Genomic DNA, 19,239 nt, shown 5'->3' with positions numbered 1-19,239 from the left:
TGACAGAAATAAAAAACTACACACGAAGCTGGATGTCAGGGCTTCCAGACATCTTACATTTAACGAATTAAGCATATATATTTATACATTGAAATTTAAAGACAGACATATTACTTGCGACAAACGCATCTTGTAGTTTTCTTTGAAGCCAAGGTTTTTTTTTTTAAGTAACCCTACACATTTCGTTTGATCTGAGCATCCTATTTTTTAACAGTATTATTTTGTTTATAATATTTGGGTTTTTAATTTTCTAACAATATTTTACTCAATTTTATTTAAATGTCATAACATTTTTAAAGAAACTGCTCAAACTAAATAAAGTACTTTACTTCTATTTTTGTAAAGTATTACAAAAAGTATTACCATTAACTTCACTTGTAATCTTAGTTTTAACATCAAAATGTATGAGTCATTTTGACTCGTACAAAATGACTTTGGTACGAGTCAAGGTTTGTCAGAACTTAACTAGTGTCTCAACATTAACACAATCGTGTTTCCTCAGTCCTTCACACAATCACCTTGCATAAGCTTCATTAAAAGCCACCCTTTTGGGGTGGAAAAAAATAAAAATTGTATCCAATTCTCTTGAAACCAAAATAATCATCCAACTACGGTACTCAATGTTTGATTATTCTAACAAAAAATGAATTATCTTAAGGCATTTTCATGTTGCACATTGTCTTTAAATGGAATACAAATATATTACATGACATAAAAAGTTTCTGTACCTATTCCATGTGTGCTTGTGGCTTATTAGCTTTTAACAGACGCCCTTTAGGAAAAAGGCACAAACGTTTTGGGGGAAAGGAAAACTCTCACACCATGTCTACTTCAAACTTTATTTGCTAAATTAAGAAGAAAAACACAAGACAACTGGTCAATCTTTGTAAGGGGTAGTTGTGTCAATACCATCCAGATGAGAAGTGACTCATCTCCAACTCTGTATTCTGCAAACCAGGCCAACTCTGAAAGAGCAACAATGAGGAAATGTTAACTCGTGTAGAAAAGGCAAAAACTCAACATGACCTTAATTAAAACACCCTCATTTTGGTCGTTATCCATAATCTCTCCCATACATACATATGTATGGGTCAGATGGGTAGTGATTGATATAATCATTGGGACAGCAATGCACACGGCAGAAACATAACCGGATTTCAATACGTACCTCTAAGAACAAAAATCAGCTCCTCTCGATTAACAGATTCTGGAAAACAAAATTAGGTAAGACGTTTTAACAAGCAATGTTTTAATCAATTCAATTTTGTTACTACAGCTACACTTTAATTTCTACTGAACTCTGAATAAACTAAAGCAAACTGAGTTATCGCGCGTGGCTTCTCCATCGCCACGAGAGCGCGTCGCGTGAAAAGTCAAACAACACAATGGGACAAATTAATGCTCATTTGAATTCACAAATCAATTATGGAGTAAAAAAAAATACATTTTTATACTGCAGAATCTATTTTAGCCAACTCGCCTCTTGAAATAGCGTGGAAACCGAGGAATACTTCCGAGTCTCGTTCACAAACTTGCTTAAAATGTAAATAAGCGAAAAAAATTACAACTAAAAGTTTTAGTACCCAGATAGAAAGAAAAACCTTTGAGCTCCTCCAAACGCTGCAGCTGCACGTTGGCGTGAACATCGTTTTCCGCCTTCCTCTTCTTCTGCTGTGGGTTAATGGTGGTTAGCAGCGAACCAAAGGTGTCGCCACCCACTGCAACTCTAAATTACTCACTTTTTGCCGCTACGGCCACCTAGCGGTTGGGATGTGCAGAGACGCGTTATACCCATGTTCCGTTTCTTTTTCATTGTAGCAACGTATTTTCATGAGTTATGATCATTTATCGTAAAAAGGCTCATTTTGAGCTGCACGGTGACGTAGTTGGTCGTACTGTTGTTCAGCAGGCACCACTATTGGAAGAACACTGCCATCAAGTGGTGACATTAGAAAATTAAATCTTCAGGAAACTTTAGCTTCTTGCTTTTCACTTTGACACACGTACCAGTCTGGTGGTGAAGAGTGTGTTGAACCCTGTTAACTAAATACAATGGTGACCACATATGAACCTCTGATTTAGGGGACTTGTTTGTAAAATAGAATAAAAATGGTTGTAATGAACTGAAGTGTTTCAAATAAATCAAACTCAGACAAAATTCAACACTATACCCATTGGCGGTTTCCGATATGGGCGACGTGGGCAACTACCCAGGGCGACATGAGACCTCTGGATGTGTAATTTTAAAATCACAATATTTCTTTACATACAACAGTAAAAATAATAAATTGATAATATTGAAGTGGGAAGAGTATTTGAAATGAAGTGTGTCTCCATGTGATACTGGCCCATAAAATCTGCTGGAAATCCAAAATGAAGTAAGTTGTATCAAAACTAGCAAAGACAATTTCAATTTTGGGCAAAACACGTTACATACTTAATCACAAGGCTCCTCTTGTTTTCATCTCTAATATTATCGTACCTGAGTTATAGTGTGGAAGTTTGGGGCAACACTTCAATCAGAATAGCTCACAATCTGCATTTAAGCTGTTTTTGAAAGCAAACACAAAAATGATGGGATGTGGTTAAATATAAAACAGTTCTTACGTTTAAAACAAGAATCGGTTTACTTCCTGGAAACATTCAACAAATGTTTAGTGACGGAGAAGAGGAGGTACAATTTAAGAGGTCAACTTAATTAACAAAAACACAACACTGTTCGTACTACAAGGAGGATTATGTGTATCAATTTGTGGAGTGTATATGGAATGGTATGAGAGAGGAGTTGAAGCAAAGCCCAAACAAGAAATTTTGCAAAGCAATACAAAAAAATTGAGAACTACTAATGGAGGAGGGGTTGTACTGATGATACAAATTGAAGAAATCAGTAACTTTTTTCTGTCAGACCAAGTTATGAAGTGTTAAATTGATATAATCTGAACTGTATCAAATATGTAAATAATACTTAGAAATTATCATGACATACTGTAAAAGAAGAGTAACGGGAATTAGTTTTTATTTTACTTCTACCTACTCCTGTGTAATTTTTGTATCTCACTACTTTTTACTTGAAATAAAAATCATGATACAGGGCAGGATTGAGGGCTGCAGGGCTGAAGTAGAGAAGCCATGTCAACGGAAAATATTGGTTAATCAACCATAACAGCAAGGTTAATATCGATATTGGTATTGGCCAAAATTTTCATATCGGTGTGTCCCTGAAATAGATTGTTTGTGGGGAGGGCAAGAGAAGGTAGCATGAGTATATTTATTTTTTTCTTTAACAAATGCAGCCAGTAAACCTGGGAAGCTATTCCAAAAACAGAACAAAAGTTATCTTGGATGTGCACGTCCAGTATGACTTTAACCGACTGAGTTTATTTTTATTTGGGGTATAATTTTGCAAAGTTCTGTTTAAATTCTGGGTTTCTGAGCAGTGAGAACCTGTTACTTTTAACCCTCCCGCGGTCGTCGCGCTTTTTAAAGCCAGCGTTGGCGCGCGAGCAAAGCCAGCGGTGTCGTTTAGAGTTGACGCCATACCCGTGTCTCCGAGTTGATGTAAGGAGACCGTCAGTTCCCGAAACCAGGCACGCGCGCGGTACTGGTGCCACCCTGCCGGATCGCGCGCAGGGTGTTGATTTACTCTTTTACAACCGCGGGAGGGTTAAAACAAAATTTTAAGTAGGAGGAAAACAGCTGGTGTAAATCCCGGTAATTTGTCATTATGACGCGCAGGAACGTCAGTCATATGGACCTAAAGTTTTCTCAAGTCAGCTGTGAGTTCATGTACAGTATGCGTTTAATAAAGCATATAAGAGCACCTGGGGAAAATGTGGAACTCTATCAGTCTGAGTGTGTTCAGCTGCTACGAGGAGGGCTCTGTCTCCCTCTCTCTGTACACCTGTAGAAAATCTCCACTTTCTGCTGCTGGAATAGCTTAGCCTAGCCTCGGTTAATCGACAGACTGCAGAGCTCTAAACCTTGCATATTAACACTCACACTTGATTACAAAGATTTGTTAAAATAAATATCAAAAAGATAGTTCGTCTACTGATAAACACAGATAAACTGTTGACATTAAAATACAGGGGTTCTTGGAAAACGTCAAGATGGCAAAAGAATAGAGTGTAAAAAATAAAAACAAAGGAGAGGAGAGATCCGGAGAGCCCTTAGAGGGCAATAAATTGGGCTGAAGTTCATGTTTCGGAGGCAGTGTACTCTGTCCTTTTGTTTTCCAGCTCAAGCCTATTAATGCAGCTGAACTCCGGCAGTCTGGAGGACCTCTCCGCTTTCAGCGTTTCCGGAGAGCAGCCAGAGAGTCCGGCTCTTCCTTGTTCAAGAGTTTGCGGACAGAGAGCCAGAAGAGTTCGGCCTAGCAGTTGATGGAGGCGCAGTCTGTTTTAGCTTTCCCAGCAGAGCTGATTATGCTCATGAGGCAGTGTCCGAACTCCTCCAGGATCACCCTCTCCGCCTCCGCCTGAGGCTGACGAGTCTGTTCGGCCCGTTTGGCCTGCTCTAGTAAACACTCGCACGTCGCTTCCAGCACTTCTTTCGTCACGAACGTGTACGGCAGCCTGCGGCAGGAAAGGAAGAAACAGAGGTTTAAGCAAAACGGGATGTTTATTCGTGTTGATTTTTCTTCCTCAAGTTCAAATGTTTGCAGAGCTAAGATGGATTATGCTATTTTACTGTGGCAGCTGTAGGCTAGGCGATACGGTATAAAGATTTAAATTAAATCACCTTCCATTATTTTACAAAGGTGACTATACGGATTCTGGTTAGACAGAACGTACAGCACTCCTGGAGGACACTAGAGAAGAAGGGTGGCGAGAACACGCCCCTGGGGAACGCCATTTCTGATAGTTCTTATAATCTCTGTTAAATTTTCAATTAAGTAACGACTGCTTGCAGCAGGAAAGCTTAAAATAAGCATTTTTAAATTGTACATTTTTGTATATTATAGTTCTTAAAATTGATTTTGGATATGAAATGGCAAAAAAAAAAATAGATGCATTTCTATTCAAGTAAATGTTAGAAAAGGATGAAAGTGTTTGAGTACCTCCCGCCTCCACTCGATATAATGGGAGTCGTCCTCATCAGCAGGTCTGAGATCTGTGAGGACAGTTTGGTCTTGGCCGCCGTCTGCTGCTGGACCCTCACTTCTGCCGCGTCCGCCAGATGCATGAGCGTCTTCCTCTCCGGGCTCTCCTCAAAGTTTTTGCAACCGATGCATTTGCAAATGGACGAGCACATGATCTTTGCCTTCAAGATAAAGAAAAACTTAATTAAAAAGGAAAAAATAAAAAGGATTTTTTTTTTTTTTGAATGAGACTCCTGCCCGACTGCTGAGACGGAGGTACGCGAACCTCATAGCACTCGCAGTAGTTCTTCAGGCAGCCCGACCGCTTGCAGTTGCAGCCTTTGCTGTGCCGGCGGTCCGACTCGCCCTCTTTGCCTTTGCCAATTTTAGGTTTGAAGGCCTCTGGGTTTCTGTCCAAGCAGGTCTGTAAAAAAAAAAAAACAAAAAAAAAAACCAAACTTCCTCTTAGTATCCATCAAACGGTTTAAGTGACAGTGTCCCTGCAGACACCGAACCTGGAAACTACCTTGATGGCTTTGAGTCGTTCCGTTTCGTGCTCCAGATTGTTGAAGCAGTTGTTGCAGTTACAGTTATTACAAAACTCTCCGTTTGCAAAGCAGTCGCAGTACCTGAGGGAGGAAACATGAGAAAACTTCAATTTGATGCTTCGCATCTCCTCTAAACGTTTCTAAGAAGCTTTTGCAATTGATTGTGTGGGTTTGTTTGCAGTCACGCACTGATTTTGTGGTGCTACTTTAGAAATTCTCGTATGAAATTTTGGATGTTTTTTTTTCTTGTTGGACCCGTTCAAAAAAAAAAAAAAATGCCTTACTGCAAGTTGTGCAAAAAATAATTTTGCTGGGTTTGCGTTTGACAGTAAATACGACTTTTTGTTACTCGCCATGTCGATCACGGAGTGGAACTTGACATCAAGTCTGAGGCAGCAGAAGTAAAGAAATTCTGCCACCTGCAGGTGGGAGTTAGCATCATTTAAATAGAATGTTTTGGACCATATTTGCTAAAGAAATAAAAAAATAGCAATAAACTCACAATTATTGAGTGAATAATAATTATGTAATTATATTACATAACTTTTGGAGGAACTCCTAAAAAAATTATGTAATATAATATGGAACGCATTGATAATGCATGTTCGCTCTCTTGACCAGTAAACATTAATTTAGTAAACAACACTTAACACTGGAAGACATTTTACATATCCTAAAATAAAGAACAACCAAAAACTATAAATTAAACTAACATAAAAACCACACACACCTGCAACCACACATAAAATTAATTATGATGTCTCTAAACAAAATTACAAAAAAATCTTAATCATCAGAATGGAAATTTGAGTTCATATTACTTTGTTATGCAATCAATCGATTGTCAAAAACCACAATAATAATGAAAAAAATTGTTAATCTTGTGATGAGGCAATTTAAACATAAAAATCTTATTTAATTATCATTCAATATAAAAAAATACATTAAAAAGCAACCATTATTGTGTAATTTCTTTTCTAATTTTTTCCTCACTCATCGTTCCTTTTTTCACTCTTCTCCAGATCTTGAAAGTGATGATAACTAATTCGATACTTTCCAAGATGTTGGACGAACCCCGACAGTGAACACATGTCCCACTACCACTTTAACGAAGCCAAACCAGTCAGACTTACAGCTTGAGGCACTGTGACTTGGTGCAGTTGCATGGTTTTCTGGGTCTCGAGGTCGTCTCTGCTGCCGACACGCTTTAAAGCAACGAATCATATTAAAACACGGACAAAACAAAGAGAACAAGTGTAGCTTCTAACATCAGGAGAGATAGAGTAAATACAATCTGTAAACAATAAGTATAAAAGCCAAATAAAACAAAAGCTTTCCCGTCTTACCCATTATAAGGGAGCTTGGCCTGAGTTTGGACGCTGCTGGACGAAGGAAAACTAGAGCTGCTGGCGAGCGTCACAAACTGCGACTGCTGGAGCTGCAATAAAAGACGTTACCACATCAGAAATGTTCTATAAATGCTTCGAGAAAAGGAATAAAGAAAAGTAGTACGAACCTGTGTGACGTATTGTGCTGGAACGACGGCGTAACCCACATTGCTGCCACCGGGGGCAGATGTGAGGACGGTCCCTGGGGGCAGGTTGGTGAAGTTGGGCTGGATCTGGGGCAGAGGGGTGGCGGGCATGATGAGTCGCTGCTGCGTCTGAGTGGTGGTGACCACTTGTGGTGCAGCTGTCAAGGGCTTAGGCACCACCTACAGGCAGCAGAATGCAAGAGGACAGCTTAGGAACATTTCACACACACAAACTCCCCCAGAAACCAGCGAGCATACACTGTCTGCTTTACTTGTTTCATTGTCTGTGCTTGGACGACTGGGACCGACATCCTGACCGCTCCGGTGTTCACCACTAAAGGTTTACCTGGAAAACATAAAACACACACGGTAAGGTCCAGGCACGCTTTCAGAGTAGGGCTGCAACTAATGATTAATTTAGTAATCGATTAAGTGCCGATTAATCAGATAAGACAAAAATTGGCACATTCTGCAGATTTTTCATTTAACCATTTAAGCCTATTATAAAATATTGGCAATACTTTAAATACAAATAAACATTTAAATTTTAAATTCTTAAATGCAGTCGTTAACTGTATTCTCCAGTTAACGATTAATCGATTACTGAATTTGTTAACGCTCATTTCAATAATCGATTCATCGCGATTAATCGTTTCATCCCTACTTCCTGCCAACACAAGAAAGCTAGCTCTGAATTAGCAGAGGGAGCGGAAGGAGTTTAGAGTTTACCCGTGGGCACTGAGCTGGTGTTGGGAGCGCTGGGCTGGCCCGCCGCGCTGGCCGTGGTCGCCGAGACGAGGCGGACGTAGTGAAACCTGCTGCCCGGCACCTGAATCTGCTGCACGTTCGGCTGGGTGGCCAGAGGGATGATGGTCTTGAACTGGGAGCCGCCCACTCCTCCCACGGCGACGGACTGGACAGGCTTAATGTTCTGAGACGGTTCAGAAAAAAAAGACGAGGTTTCGGGCGAATAAATGCGGGGGGGTCACTGAGCAGAAAACCGATAACTGGAATAAAGGGAGAGCAGAGGATTCTGCAGACGTGCAGCAGGTGGCCTCACCTGCGCCGTCGTCTGGCTGGTGGCCACCTTGACTGGAGATGCAGGCGCCGACTGCTGGACTGCAAGAATTTGCTGGCCAAGTGCTACATTGACGGGCAGAGCTACTGACTTCTGGCTGGTGTTGGACGGCGGGGAAGCCACTGACACCACGGTTACCTGGGCGACACAAATAACATGCGGATTAAATATTTACACATCAGTGTCTAAGCTAGGTTTTATCTGAATCGAAAGCGATTTCTCTTTAGGTACACATAAAAAATAAAAAAATCTATAAATACTAAAACAAACAAAAAAAAAGGTAAAAAATATTTTAATTAGGAAAAAGTTAAAACACCATTAGTTAGTCTTAACCCATTTGCTTTAGATAGCGTCAGCATAGTGATGCAACTAAAGATACTAGTTATTGATTAACCCATTATTCTGACGATTCATCAAATAGAAAGAAATTGGCACATTCTGTCGATTATTTTATTTAAGCTATTTTTTAAACATCAATAGAAATACCTTAAAGCAGTGGTCCCCAACCTCCGGGCCGCGGACCGGTACCAGTCCGTGGACCAATTAGTACCGGGCCGCGCAAGAGATAATTGAATATTTCCGTTTTATGTATTATTTAAGTCTGGAGGATCTTTTATTTTGAAAATCCTTTAACCGGATTCTCTCGGTTACGTCTTGCACACCAACATTGAGCCACAAGCAGCAAAATGAGTCAGAAACAGATCAGATTCTTTGGAAAGTTTCTTTGCGAATTGAAAAGCCCAGAGTAGAGACAGGAGAATGAATTTAACCCGGCAGGTGATTCCCACATTCCAAGCTCTGCATGATATGGTGACCGGCTCGTTAATGAGGCAATGAAGCTTCAAACTGATTCGCCACGTAGAGACCATGAGCACCCTGTGCATCACTTCTGGTGTCATTGTCTCTCATCACTCCCAGATGGACCGTCTGGTTACAGAGAAACAAGCTCAGGGCTCCCTTTAGTTGTTATTGTGAGTAAAAATTTTCACGAAAGTAAAATATTTGTTTTTGTGGCGCATCTGTATCTTATTTTGAAGGGATATGTAAACGTTACCATAGCGACCAAAGTCAGAGAGCGTAAGGGCGGCGAGATGAGAGGAGTAGAGCTTGTGAGTTTTAGGTCTGGTTCACACGGCACGATTTAAGGATTGTCGGCCGATTTTCCAAACCTCTGTGACCACAGAGCCGATAAAAGTCCAACAGGTTCGGTCGGTTCGTGTGTCCAGCCACACGGCAGGAGCAACACACCACACAAGAACCGATTCCACTCACGAACATCCCGATTCCAGAAGAAAATCCAGTAAAACCAACATACCATACGTGAATTTAGAATAATCAAACACGGATGACGATGTAGAAGCAGCAGTGATAGTTTGTGACTCATTTTAAGCGATAAAAGACGTAACAAATAGAAAAGGCGTTTGATAAAAGATGGCGGGAGCAACCGCTCTATTTGCTGCACTATGGTTTGGAGGTGAGTTATGTTTGTTTGTAGTTAACAATTTTAACTGAATAAACATTAAAAACATACAATAAACATGTATAAAAATGACCTTTACATATAATAATAAACATTTCCACATATCACCTACAATGTCGACTGGACTCTGAGTTGCCATGTCAACTGTTTGGGATTCCCCTCCGTTCTTACGTCACCGCGCTTTCTGATTGGCTACCTGTCACATTCAACAGGCTGCGTTCTCGCTCCCAGTCAGTAAAAACCCCACAGGCTGCGATAATCGGGCCAAGACCATGTTGAATATGCCCGATTTTAGAACGGGCATATTCAACACACCACCACGTAACACACCACACACTGCAGGATGTTGTAAGATTGTCGTAAAGAGAAAATCGGGGCAAAAAAAGGCTTTAGCTGGAACGCGAACATGCAGAAGCATTATCTGACGCTCCCCGGGCCGCAGCAAAATTGCCAATTCTTGACCGGTCCGCGGTAATAAAAAGGTTGGGGACCACTGCCTTGAAGGATGTAAATATTTCAATTCCTTTTTAAAATAGAAAAATGAATATTGTACTGCATGAAATCCAATAATAGCATTCCTTTAGCGTACGCTTGATCATTTTAGCTAAAAAAACAAAACAAAAAAACACTTAACTTTCTGCTTAACTTATCAACACTGTGAAGAGCTGATCTGATGATTAGTGTTTTGATTAACAATTGGATAGCAAAATGTGCTTACCAAAAGATTTTGTCTTTATATCCACTTGAGTTTTGAGTGGAGCGTTTTTACACGGAAAGAATATTATTTTTAAAATCTGCAAAGCAAAATGCATACAATGTTTGCACAATGTTAGTTTAATTACTGCTGAGTGTGCTGCTGGTTTAGCAATTGGTCTTTTTTGAGTGTCTATACTCGAGTTAACAATTAACCGATTACTAAATTAGTTTATGATTAACTCAATAATCGTGCAGGGTTTCCTCCAGTGTATTATAAGCCTGGCGGGCCACCAGGCTTTACTTGTGCCCCCACCCAGCGTGGCATTGCTTATTTATTTACGTTTTTTTGACTGCCTACGCCCCAACCACCGGGCTTAGCAAGTCTTCTGGGGGAAACTCTGTCATGTAAAAAAAAACACACAAAAAAAAAAACCCCTCTCCTATTAAGCATCTTTTGCATCCAGTTATAAATAAAAACAATAATTAATAATCAGCAAATTAGCCCTAAGCTGTATGGATATTAAATTAAGCAGAAAGGGCAGACTTTTTCTTTTTTTCTTTTACAAGTTTATGCTAAATGTATTTATTTTTTGTTGCAGATGTGTCCTTTGCTACAAACGATCAAGCATTCACTAAAGGAATGCTGTGCTTTTGCGCTTTAGGCAATAAATTGTTAATTTTGTTATTTTAAAAAGAATTTGAATTATTTACATCTTTTAATGTACAGTGAACCCTCGTTATAACGCGGTTCACCTTTCACGGCCTCGCGGATTTTTTTGTGCAGTTTTTTTTCCACAGTGCATTGTGTTCTGCGTCCTGATTGGCTAAACAATCTCCGCGCTTCTTCTCTGCCTGTGTGCCAATAACGTTACGGTATTTCAATATACAGCTTGGCAAATTTTGGCAAATATTTTTGCCCAGAAGAAAAAAAAAGAGCGACAACAACTACCGATAACTGTGTTCTTCTCTCGAAAAAAACACACCTGCACCGCAGGCTTTGGAAGAAGAAGCCACTAGTGAGCGGAGTCAGGCCGCAGCGTCACAGTCAGAGGAACAGTGAAATACACCAGTCACAATTTGTCCTACTGTACTTCGTATTGATGATTAAAATGATTATTTTACTCTAGTTATTTGTAAGAAAGTGTTCTATTTGTTAAAGAAAATGCTTAGGCCTGAAAACAGGTTTTGTTCTTTGGTTTCAATGTGGAGTATTTAATTATGCTGTATAATAATTGTAAAAAAATAACGGTTACTACTTCACGGATTTCACCTACCGCGGGTTCTTTTCGGAAGGCAACCCCCGTGAAAAACGAGGGTTCACTGTATTTCTAATATTGCACAAAAAAGGCCTCGATGAAAAATCCCAATTTTTTTCAATCCGATTTATCAGATTTATCAAACAATTACTAAAACAAGGAGCTAAAAGGAATTAAATCATCTTATTTGCAATTTGTTATGCATTTCCAATACCGAATGAAACGAGCAGACGTGGTTGGATGAAAAATCTGCAGAAGGTGCCAATTTTTGCATCTGATTAACCAATTAATCATCAGAATAATGATCAATACAATAACCAGCAACTAAAATAATCGTTAGCTGCGGGCCTGACCGGTCTTCAGAGCTCAGTGTTTAGCGCCATCTTAAGCCTGAACACACTGAACCCAGCAGATCCCCCAGCAGCTCACCTTGCTGGGAGTCTTCAGAGGCGAGATGGCGATCTTTTTGCCAGGAACGCTCTGGATCGTAGTGTTGTGGGGCTCGGACAGCGTGATGGTTTTCGGCGACATCACCGGAGACGTTTGTGTCACCACGCGCCCTGGAAACGCACCTCGGAGCATTAACGAGGCAGACACGCGTCGAATGCAGCAGGTAGCTGTCGCGTCAGACGAGACGCTTACCTGCGATAACAGGAGTCACCGACGTCTGAGGACTCAGGCCTTTGCTGTTGACCGTCTTTGTGATAATGAACTTGATTGGAGCAGTTGAGGATGCTGGCGTTTTCTTGGGGATCTAAAGGACGAGACCAGTTTTTAAAAAAAATAAATAAATCAGCGTTACTTGCAGCTGATTTTTTTTTTTTTTTTTTTGAGGACCCCCGATAAAGAAAAAAGGACAAAACTACAACTTTTAAATTCAAATCTACACACAAAAATGTTGAACAGAAAGTCATCATTCTTTCCAAGCTTTCTGGTTTCTTTCCATCGTCGTGGCAACTAGGACCGCATGTCCTCATTGGCAGAGTCTAAAATACACCTTAAAATACGCCCAATTGCTGTATTAAAACTCAGCCAAGTCCAGCAAGTGTTTTTCAAATAAAAACTGACCAAAATTCTCTCTTCATTTGCAGAGAATAGACAAAATATTGTTCTAGTTTTCTCCATTTGAGCCCAGAGTGATAAGCAAACTGGATGTTTTTGATTTGACAAGAAAAACAAGAAATAAAAACATTTGAAGTTTTGGATCTACAATCCTGTTGTGATATATATACAGTACAGACCAAAAGTTTGGACACACCTTTCTAATTCAGTGGGTTTTCTTTATTTTCATGACTATTTATAAGGCAAGAAATCCCACTTATTAACCTGACAGGGCAGGTTGACCTATGAAGTGAAAACCATTTCAGGTGACTACCTCTTGAAGCTCATCAAGAAAATGCAGAGTGTGTGCAAAGCAGTAATCACAGCAAAAGGTTGCTACTTTGAAGAAACTAGAATATAAGGGGTATTTTCAGTTGTTTTACACTTTTTTGTTTAGTGCATATTTCCACGTGTGTTATTCATAGTTTTGATGCCTTCAGTGTGAATCTACAATGTCAATAGTCATGAAAATAAAGGAAACTCATTGAATTAAAAGGTGTGTCCAAACTTTTGGTCTGTACTGTATATATATAAAAAGTAGAATTAATAAAATAATAGTTTATTGTTGAGTAGGTAACTTTTTTTTTTCAATCAACATTTTTGGTAATTTTAGTGTTTATATACTGACACTTTTGACTTTGGCCCACATGACAGAAAGTTTGGAGACACCAGATGTTTGTTAATAAATAGAAAATAAAATACAAAATCCTAATGCATTCATATCAAAAGATTTTACACCAAGGTTGCAAAAATATATTCAATGTCATTCAACTGAAAAGCATAAGAATGATGCAATGTGGCGCTGAATAGGTCCGTCCCAATAACAAATTTTGCTAGAAGATAAATTGTCCCAATAATTATTGGCTTTTTATTGTTGTTTTGAGGCCATTTTTAAATATTATATTGACAATAGCATAATGAAAATCTGTAAGGTCACTTAAAAATAATAAGAAAAACTAAATCATAATAATAATAATAATAAAGAGGCTATGGATAAGAACTGTCCTCACAATCAGAGTTGTGGAGAGCTGTTGCCGGGTAAAGTTGGAAAATATTACAAAGACGAGATGTGTGATGCCGATAGGTTCCAACCAAAGGTGGCTGATTTAAAAGGCGCTCCAACAAGTATTAGCATAAGGGTGCGCACACTCATGCTAACAGGCTGTTGCAGTTTTTGCTTTTTCTTCCCCTCCTCTGAGAGTTGTTTGCTTCTCAGCCGAGTCCCACAGGACAAAATGCCACACTACATGGGAGAAGGTTGCAACTCACAAACATCTGGCATCTTAACAGGAATCTACAGACTTTCTGTAACCTCTTATGATTCATAACCCTGTATGCTGGGCTCCATTAGGTGTTTGTTTACACAAACGTCTACAGTTACTATACCCGTCAGGTCTGCAGTCCATTAACCCTTGTTGGGTGTGAAAGATTATTTACAAAACAGAACATGTTAAGCATATGAGCAGAGAAACTGTTTAATAAAGAGTAGAGTTTAGATGGATGGTCCGAACCAGAATTATTTGCTTGATGGTCAGGCGTCTATGGTGCGTTTAGTCGGCCTAAAATACATACGGCACACAGAATGCTGTATGAAGTTGTGTTAATCTAATTATAGTAGTAGATAGCTTAACCTGTTGAGGAAATAAAGAAAATATGTAGGGTGCAGAAGTTAATCAGACCAGGTCGGGTTGGATTTTGTTTTTAGGACCAATATAAACTGTAATGGAGAAGTGATGTGGTTTCAGTATGCATGGATTACTAATTGGGGTGTGCAGATAAGTCCACCCTGATTTCCTTATTTTGGGTGATCGGACGATGCTTATATGTGCAATCGATCTTATCTACAACATGAGGACACTGATGTTGTCATGGATCCATCGAAGGGTGACAGTTAAGTTTTTTTAAGGGTTTTTTTTTCGGTGGCCTTTATTTGAAAGTGCCAAGACAGGAAAGTAGGTAAAGAGAGAGAGGGAAGGCATGCAGCAAAGGTCACCAGGCCGGGAATCAAACCTGTGACGGCCGTATCAAGGACTAAGGGTTGTCCTTGACCGCTGCGCCACCACAGCACCCCCAGTTAAGGGGTTTTAAAGATTGATGATTGGCCATTAAAATCCGCAATCGATGCATCTCTAGTAAATATTGTCTTGCATCTTCGTTCGGCTCCTTTATATACACCTCAGTAGTTGCGTTTCGATTGATCATAAAATTGCGCAAATTGGAGTTCTGAAAATAAATTTGCTTAATGGAAACATGGCAATTTTGGAGAAAAAAAAATTGTGCTAGGAGGACGTTTTTTTTATTTTATTTATCAAGATTAGCGTACTTGATAAAAGTACAATTGAAACCCTTTTCGCATCTCACAAATCTTATGAACAACAACCGGATGTTACTAAAAGAAAACAGAAGACGACAGCAAGTAGTAGGAGGATGACGTTGTAGCATATATTCAATGACTTATAGCATGAAGAAACGTTAATTCACTTGTGACTTTCATTGCATTTCTTATTTAATGGAAACGCAGCAATTGCAACGTTGTGCTTTTTCACAACTGACAGAACATCACCAAAGTTTTGTGCACATTTGTAATAGAAACGCAGTTACTGATAGTAGAGCAAACTTTGGCTCGTCTTCAGTCAGTTGTTTCAGTCATCACGACCTGTTGGAGTTTGTGTAGAGTGCATTCACCACTCGGGTAAAAAACGGACAGGATTTTATTCTCCAACCAGAAGACAGAGTGTGACACTGCCTAACTCAGGTCATTGATACATCGATAGCCATGTTAAATCCTCAGTTGGCGTTCCTTTAATTTGTTGCATTATGAACACAAACCAAGCATTATTACCTGCATGGTCTTCAGCTGATGGGCCTGTAATGTGGTCACCTGGTTGCCAGCGCTCCCCACCACTGGTTTCAGCTCTCTCCCATCAATAGTCACCACTTTGAACTGCGGCGTCTGAGACTTCGCGTCCCCTGAAGTCTGCGAAATCCCGGGTTTGCTGCCCGTCTGGGGCAACTGGAGCACTATCGACTGCCCCGACTTCCCTATCGTCGTGACCAAAAGTTTCTGCCCTTCTTGTTTGATGACTTGGGCCGGGGCGGCCGCAGCTTTCGCCGCCTCCGTGGCTTGAGCCGAGGCCACCTTACTCAGAATGATCTGGTGGTTGGCGGCAGAAAAGGCGAACGGAGTCGCGAGCTTCTGCGTGCCGCTCGTGGAAACCGTCGTTCCGGTGAGGCTGTCTGTAGTTTTGGTCGCAGCCGTGGAAGTAGCCAAGGCGGGCTTGATGGTGAACAAGGTCGACGAAGTGGAAATCGTGACAGAAGACTGACTCCCGGGGGCGGAGTCTGCAGCTGCAGCGGTGGTCACGGCCTGGACGTGCTCCACCGGAGCGGCGTTGGAGCAGATGTTTAAACTTTCCGATGTCACGGGAGCGTCTGTTTCCATGGGGACAGGCGTGTCATGCATGGTCTCTGACTGGGAGTGAGGGACCTCCTCTATGGCCTCCGTATCCATGATTTCATCAGGAAGGAGACTGTTGAGCTCCGGTGACACCACATCCATGCTTGCTGTGTCTTAGCTCTCCGTTAGACCTAAAAAAAAAAATAATAATAATAATAAAACCAACATTTCTATTAGATGTGTCAAAAATTAGAAGTTTCAAAAAGAGAGCAAAACTGAATGGAATACAAGTCTCTAATGAAACAAATCCATAAAATACCCAAAAAAGAAACAAGACAAAAACTGTTCTTGAGTGAAGTTCATGGAAATATCTTGAAATAACCGCATGTCAATTTTTTGCTTTTTATTGCTGCACTGTCATGGTAATAATTTTGCTGGACGATAAATTGTCCCATAAGTTACAGCGATAATCGATAATATTGTTGTTTTGAGACCGTTTTCAAGTAATGTGGTAATGGCACAATAACACAAGAACACATTTTCAAAGATTCATAAACTTTAAATTCTAATGAACATTTAATGCTGGAACTGGTTTTAAATATGAACAGAGATGTGCTTATTAAGGACCAAGACTAAATGAGGGCGGCAGTTCATTTCTATGGTCCTCTCATAAACCCTATTCTATCAAAGATGTATTTTCTAATAGTTTTACATTCAAACAGCTTTTGTCTTTAGATGTCACACTTCGTTTGCATGGTAGCTCTTTTAATGTATCTATCTGCTAACTGTAGTGTGTGTGTTTTTTTCTGTAAAGCACGCTGAATTGCCTAACGCTGTAATCCAAAATGCCTCCCTTGCTTTTGCCATGGTAACTGAAACAAAAACAATGGAGATGAAATTAAGAGAATGGTTCACCTTTCAACCATCAACTTCCGAACACGTCGTTTAATCCAACTGGCTGCATGTAATGCAAATGTGCATTAACGGGAAAGCCTTTAGCCGACCCTCCAATGGTTAAAGGCACACCGCCTTTAACCATTAAACAAACATAAAGCTAGCCAAGCCAAAGCTAGCAGTGAGTTGACACCAAAATGCCCGCTTTGAGAACTTGACCTGTAATGTCAGCAGATTAAATGAGCGCAGTGATGAGCTGGAGGTCCATTTGGACTCGAGCTGATTTTGACAGACGCTGACAGGTGACGGTGGGTCCGCTAGGCCGCGCCGTTTATCTCCGGCGTATCTTTGTCTCGCCGCACTCTGCTCCACATTAATCCAGCGAAACGCTCATACATGAATCCCCCTCTGCCCTCCCTATATTCACTCCACACAGACACGCTCCCTGCTCGGAGTCTCCCCCCATGAGCCTGGAAGGAAGGACGGCCAACAAACGCGGGCTGCGTCCGTCTGCATTAAAAACAACCCGAGACGTGATGTCGCGTGGGGTAAAAGACTCGGGGGGGGAAAAAAGCGTCAAGCTCGTTGCGTTACTATTTCGGGCCGGAGTTGGATTTCGAAAGATCCGCCATTTTTACCTCGTCATCAACTCGGTTAGCTCTCCGGCTAACACTATCCATTTCATATTCTTCCCCCATAGGACTGCGACTTTTACAGAGACAACTCGTTAAAAAACAACAAAAAAAACAAAACAAAAACACGTAGAAACAAGACCGGAAATTAATAAGAAACTTGTAAATGTGTACTCAACGATGCGGTATACTCTTCCTACACACTGACAGTGTAAACAAAGCTAGCTTTCATTAATTGCTCCTGTCACCTGAGAAATCCATTTAGAAGCAAACATTTTGCGGCACAATTCCAGTTCAAGCTGCTGTAACTATGCGTTTCAATACAACAGGCTCCACTGTGTGTCAGATTCGACTTGTGCTCACCAGTAATAATTTACACATCTTGTATTAACAGGATCAGTCGCTTAAAGGAACAAAAATCGCGTCACTAGACCGACCATAACCTGTCATTGTCCAGCTGAAGCCTTTACTTTATAGTAAGTTAACTAACCAGACGGTTCACAAAATACTAGCCGCATATCCTACATTGAAAAAAAGTGTTCATTTTGACCCCAAATTGTTTAAACATTAGTCATACTGTACATAATAATTTCTAGGGAAACTCTGCGCCTTCCTGGCTATCTTTATGATCAGTATCAGCAGCTTTATGAAGCCAGCCCAGGACAAACTGACTGTACTAGCGAAGTTGCTGAGCTGGCTAACCCGAGCTAGCTAGCACATTATACCTCAACATTATTTACATCCTTAACTTTGCAGCTTCCGGTGGGATACGCTGCAGTCAAGCGTAGAGGGGGCCAATATGCAGCCGTGCTTACCCGAGATTTTGACGCTGGGCAGCGTTTCCAGGTGAACCGAGGAAAGGAAAAGGCGATTGTTCAAAATACCGCGCCGAGCGCCATTCCTCCCTGACATTTCACAGAGCGGCCACGCCCTCCACGTTCGACGTCACCGTGACACTTTGTTTAAAGGTACAGCGCAATATTTACTTATAATAGAAACGTAATTAACGTCGTCACAAATCTGAAACACATTTTAGATATATATTAATTCTAAACAGCGGGTTTTCTTTATAAAGAATTACAATTTACACTTTAAAACCTATGAAAGTATAAAAATAGCACCAACAAGGACACTCCTAAACATTTATGATGACGTATTGATCATACCGTGTGGTCGGTCTTTGCTGGATCTCCTCACTTAGTCCTAGCTTTTTTTTTTTTTTTTTTTTTTTAAAAAGACAAACTTTCAAATCCACTTAATTATGATGTGGGCAGGGTTTTAGTCCTGGTCATTTTTTCTGGCCTCCGTTGCCCCTTGTTTTTAATTTATTTATCCAGAAACAGCATCACACACTGCAACTACAGAGAAAAAAACTTTTATGATAGACATTTTTGCCTGTATATGGACAAATTATAGCTGCACTTGAAAGTGTCCTCTCTCTTGGTAAGTCATGCTGATATTATCCACAGTCTCAGATTGTTGAACAGTAGAAGTGGTTTACTTTCACCAGAGAAGCAGTGTCGAACTGTTACTGGAATGGATA

The 19,239-nt window shown here is 40.4% G+C and overlaps 1 protein-coding gene across 3 annotated transcripts; it reads right to left on the bottom strand.

Annotated features, from left to right (window-relative positions):
* Positions 1-825: 825 nt before the first annotated feature.
* Positions 826-18,628, bottom strand: lin54 (lin-54 DREAM MuvB core complex component). 3 transcript variants are annotated; one of them, XM_032569503.1, is made up of 16 exons: positions 18,512-18,628; positions 15,616-16,361; positions 12,315-12,426; positions 12,102-12,232; positions 8,223-8,378; positions 7,892-8,093; positions 7,435-7,508; positions 7,145-7,342; positions 6,975-7,066; positions 6,762-6,833; positions 5,607-5,709; positions 5,367-5,504; positions 5,060-5,262; positions 1,584-4,574; positions 1,169-1,207; positions 826-965 (listed from the first exon to the last, which is right to left on the bottom strand). In XM_032569503.1, exons 2-14 carry the CDS (start codon positions 16,330-16,332, stop codon positions 4,373-4,375), a joined length of 2,400 nt encoding a protein of 799 aa, XP_032425394.1. In that variant the 5' UTR covers positions 16,333-16,361; positions 18,512-18,628; the 3' UTR covers positions 826-965; positions 1,169-1,207; positions 1,584-4,372. The 3 variants fall into 3 exon arrangements, with proteins under 3 accessions (XP_032425394.1, XP_032425395.1, XP_032425396.1); XM_032569504.1 differs by lacking the exon at positions 18,512-18,628 and adding an exon at positions 17,284-17,628; XM_032569505.1 differs by lacking the exons at positions 12,102-12,232; positions 12,315-12,426.
* Between the last annotated feature and the right edge of the window lie 611 nt (positions 18,629-19,239).

The sequence above is a fragment of the Xiphophorus hellerii genome, chromosome 8 (assembly GCF_003331165.1).
Source record: "Xiphophorus hellerii strain 12219 chromosome 8, Xiphophorus_hellerii-4.1, whole genome shotgun sequence".
In the NCBI taxonomy this organism is placed as follows: domain Eukaryota; kingdom Metazoa; phylum Chordata; class Actinopteri; order Cyprinodontiformes; family Poeciliidae; genus Xiphophorus; species Xiphophorus hellerii.
Note: the sequence above shows the minus strand (reverse complement) of the source record. Positions and strands in the feature narration are given on the sequence as shown.

Excerpts from the sequence above, each read along its gene's own strand:
- lin54 (XM_032569503.1), bottom strand. The coding sequence starts at position 16,332 with ATGGATGTGGTGTCACCGGAGCTCAACAGTCTCCTTCCTGATGAAATC. Across the intron at positions 8,094-8,222 it reads CCAGCCAGACGACGGCGCAG|AACATTAAGCCTGTCCAGTC; the intron begins GTGAGGCCACCT and ends GAACCGTCTCAG. Across the intron at positions 7,509-7,891 it reads CACCAGCTCAGTGCCCACGG|GTAAACCTTTAGTGGTGAAC; the intron begins GTAAACTCTAAA and ends TATGTTTTCCAG.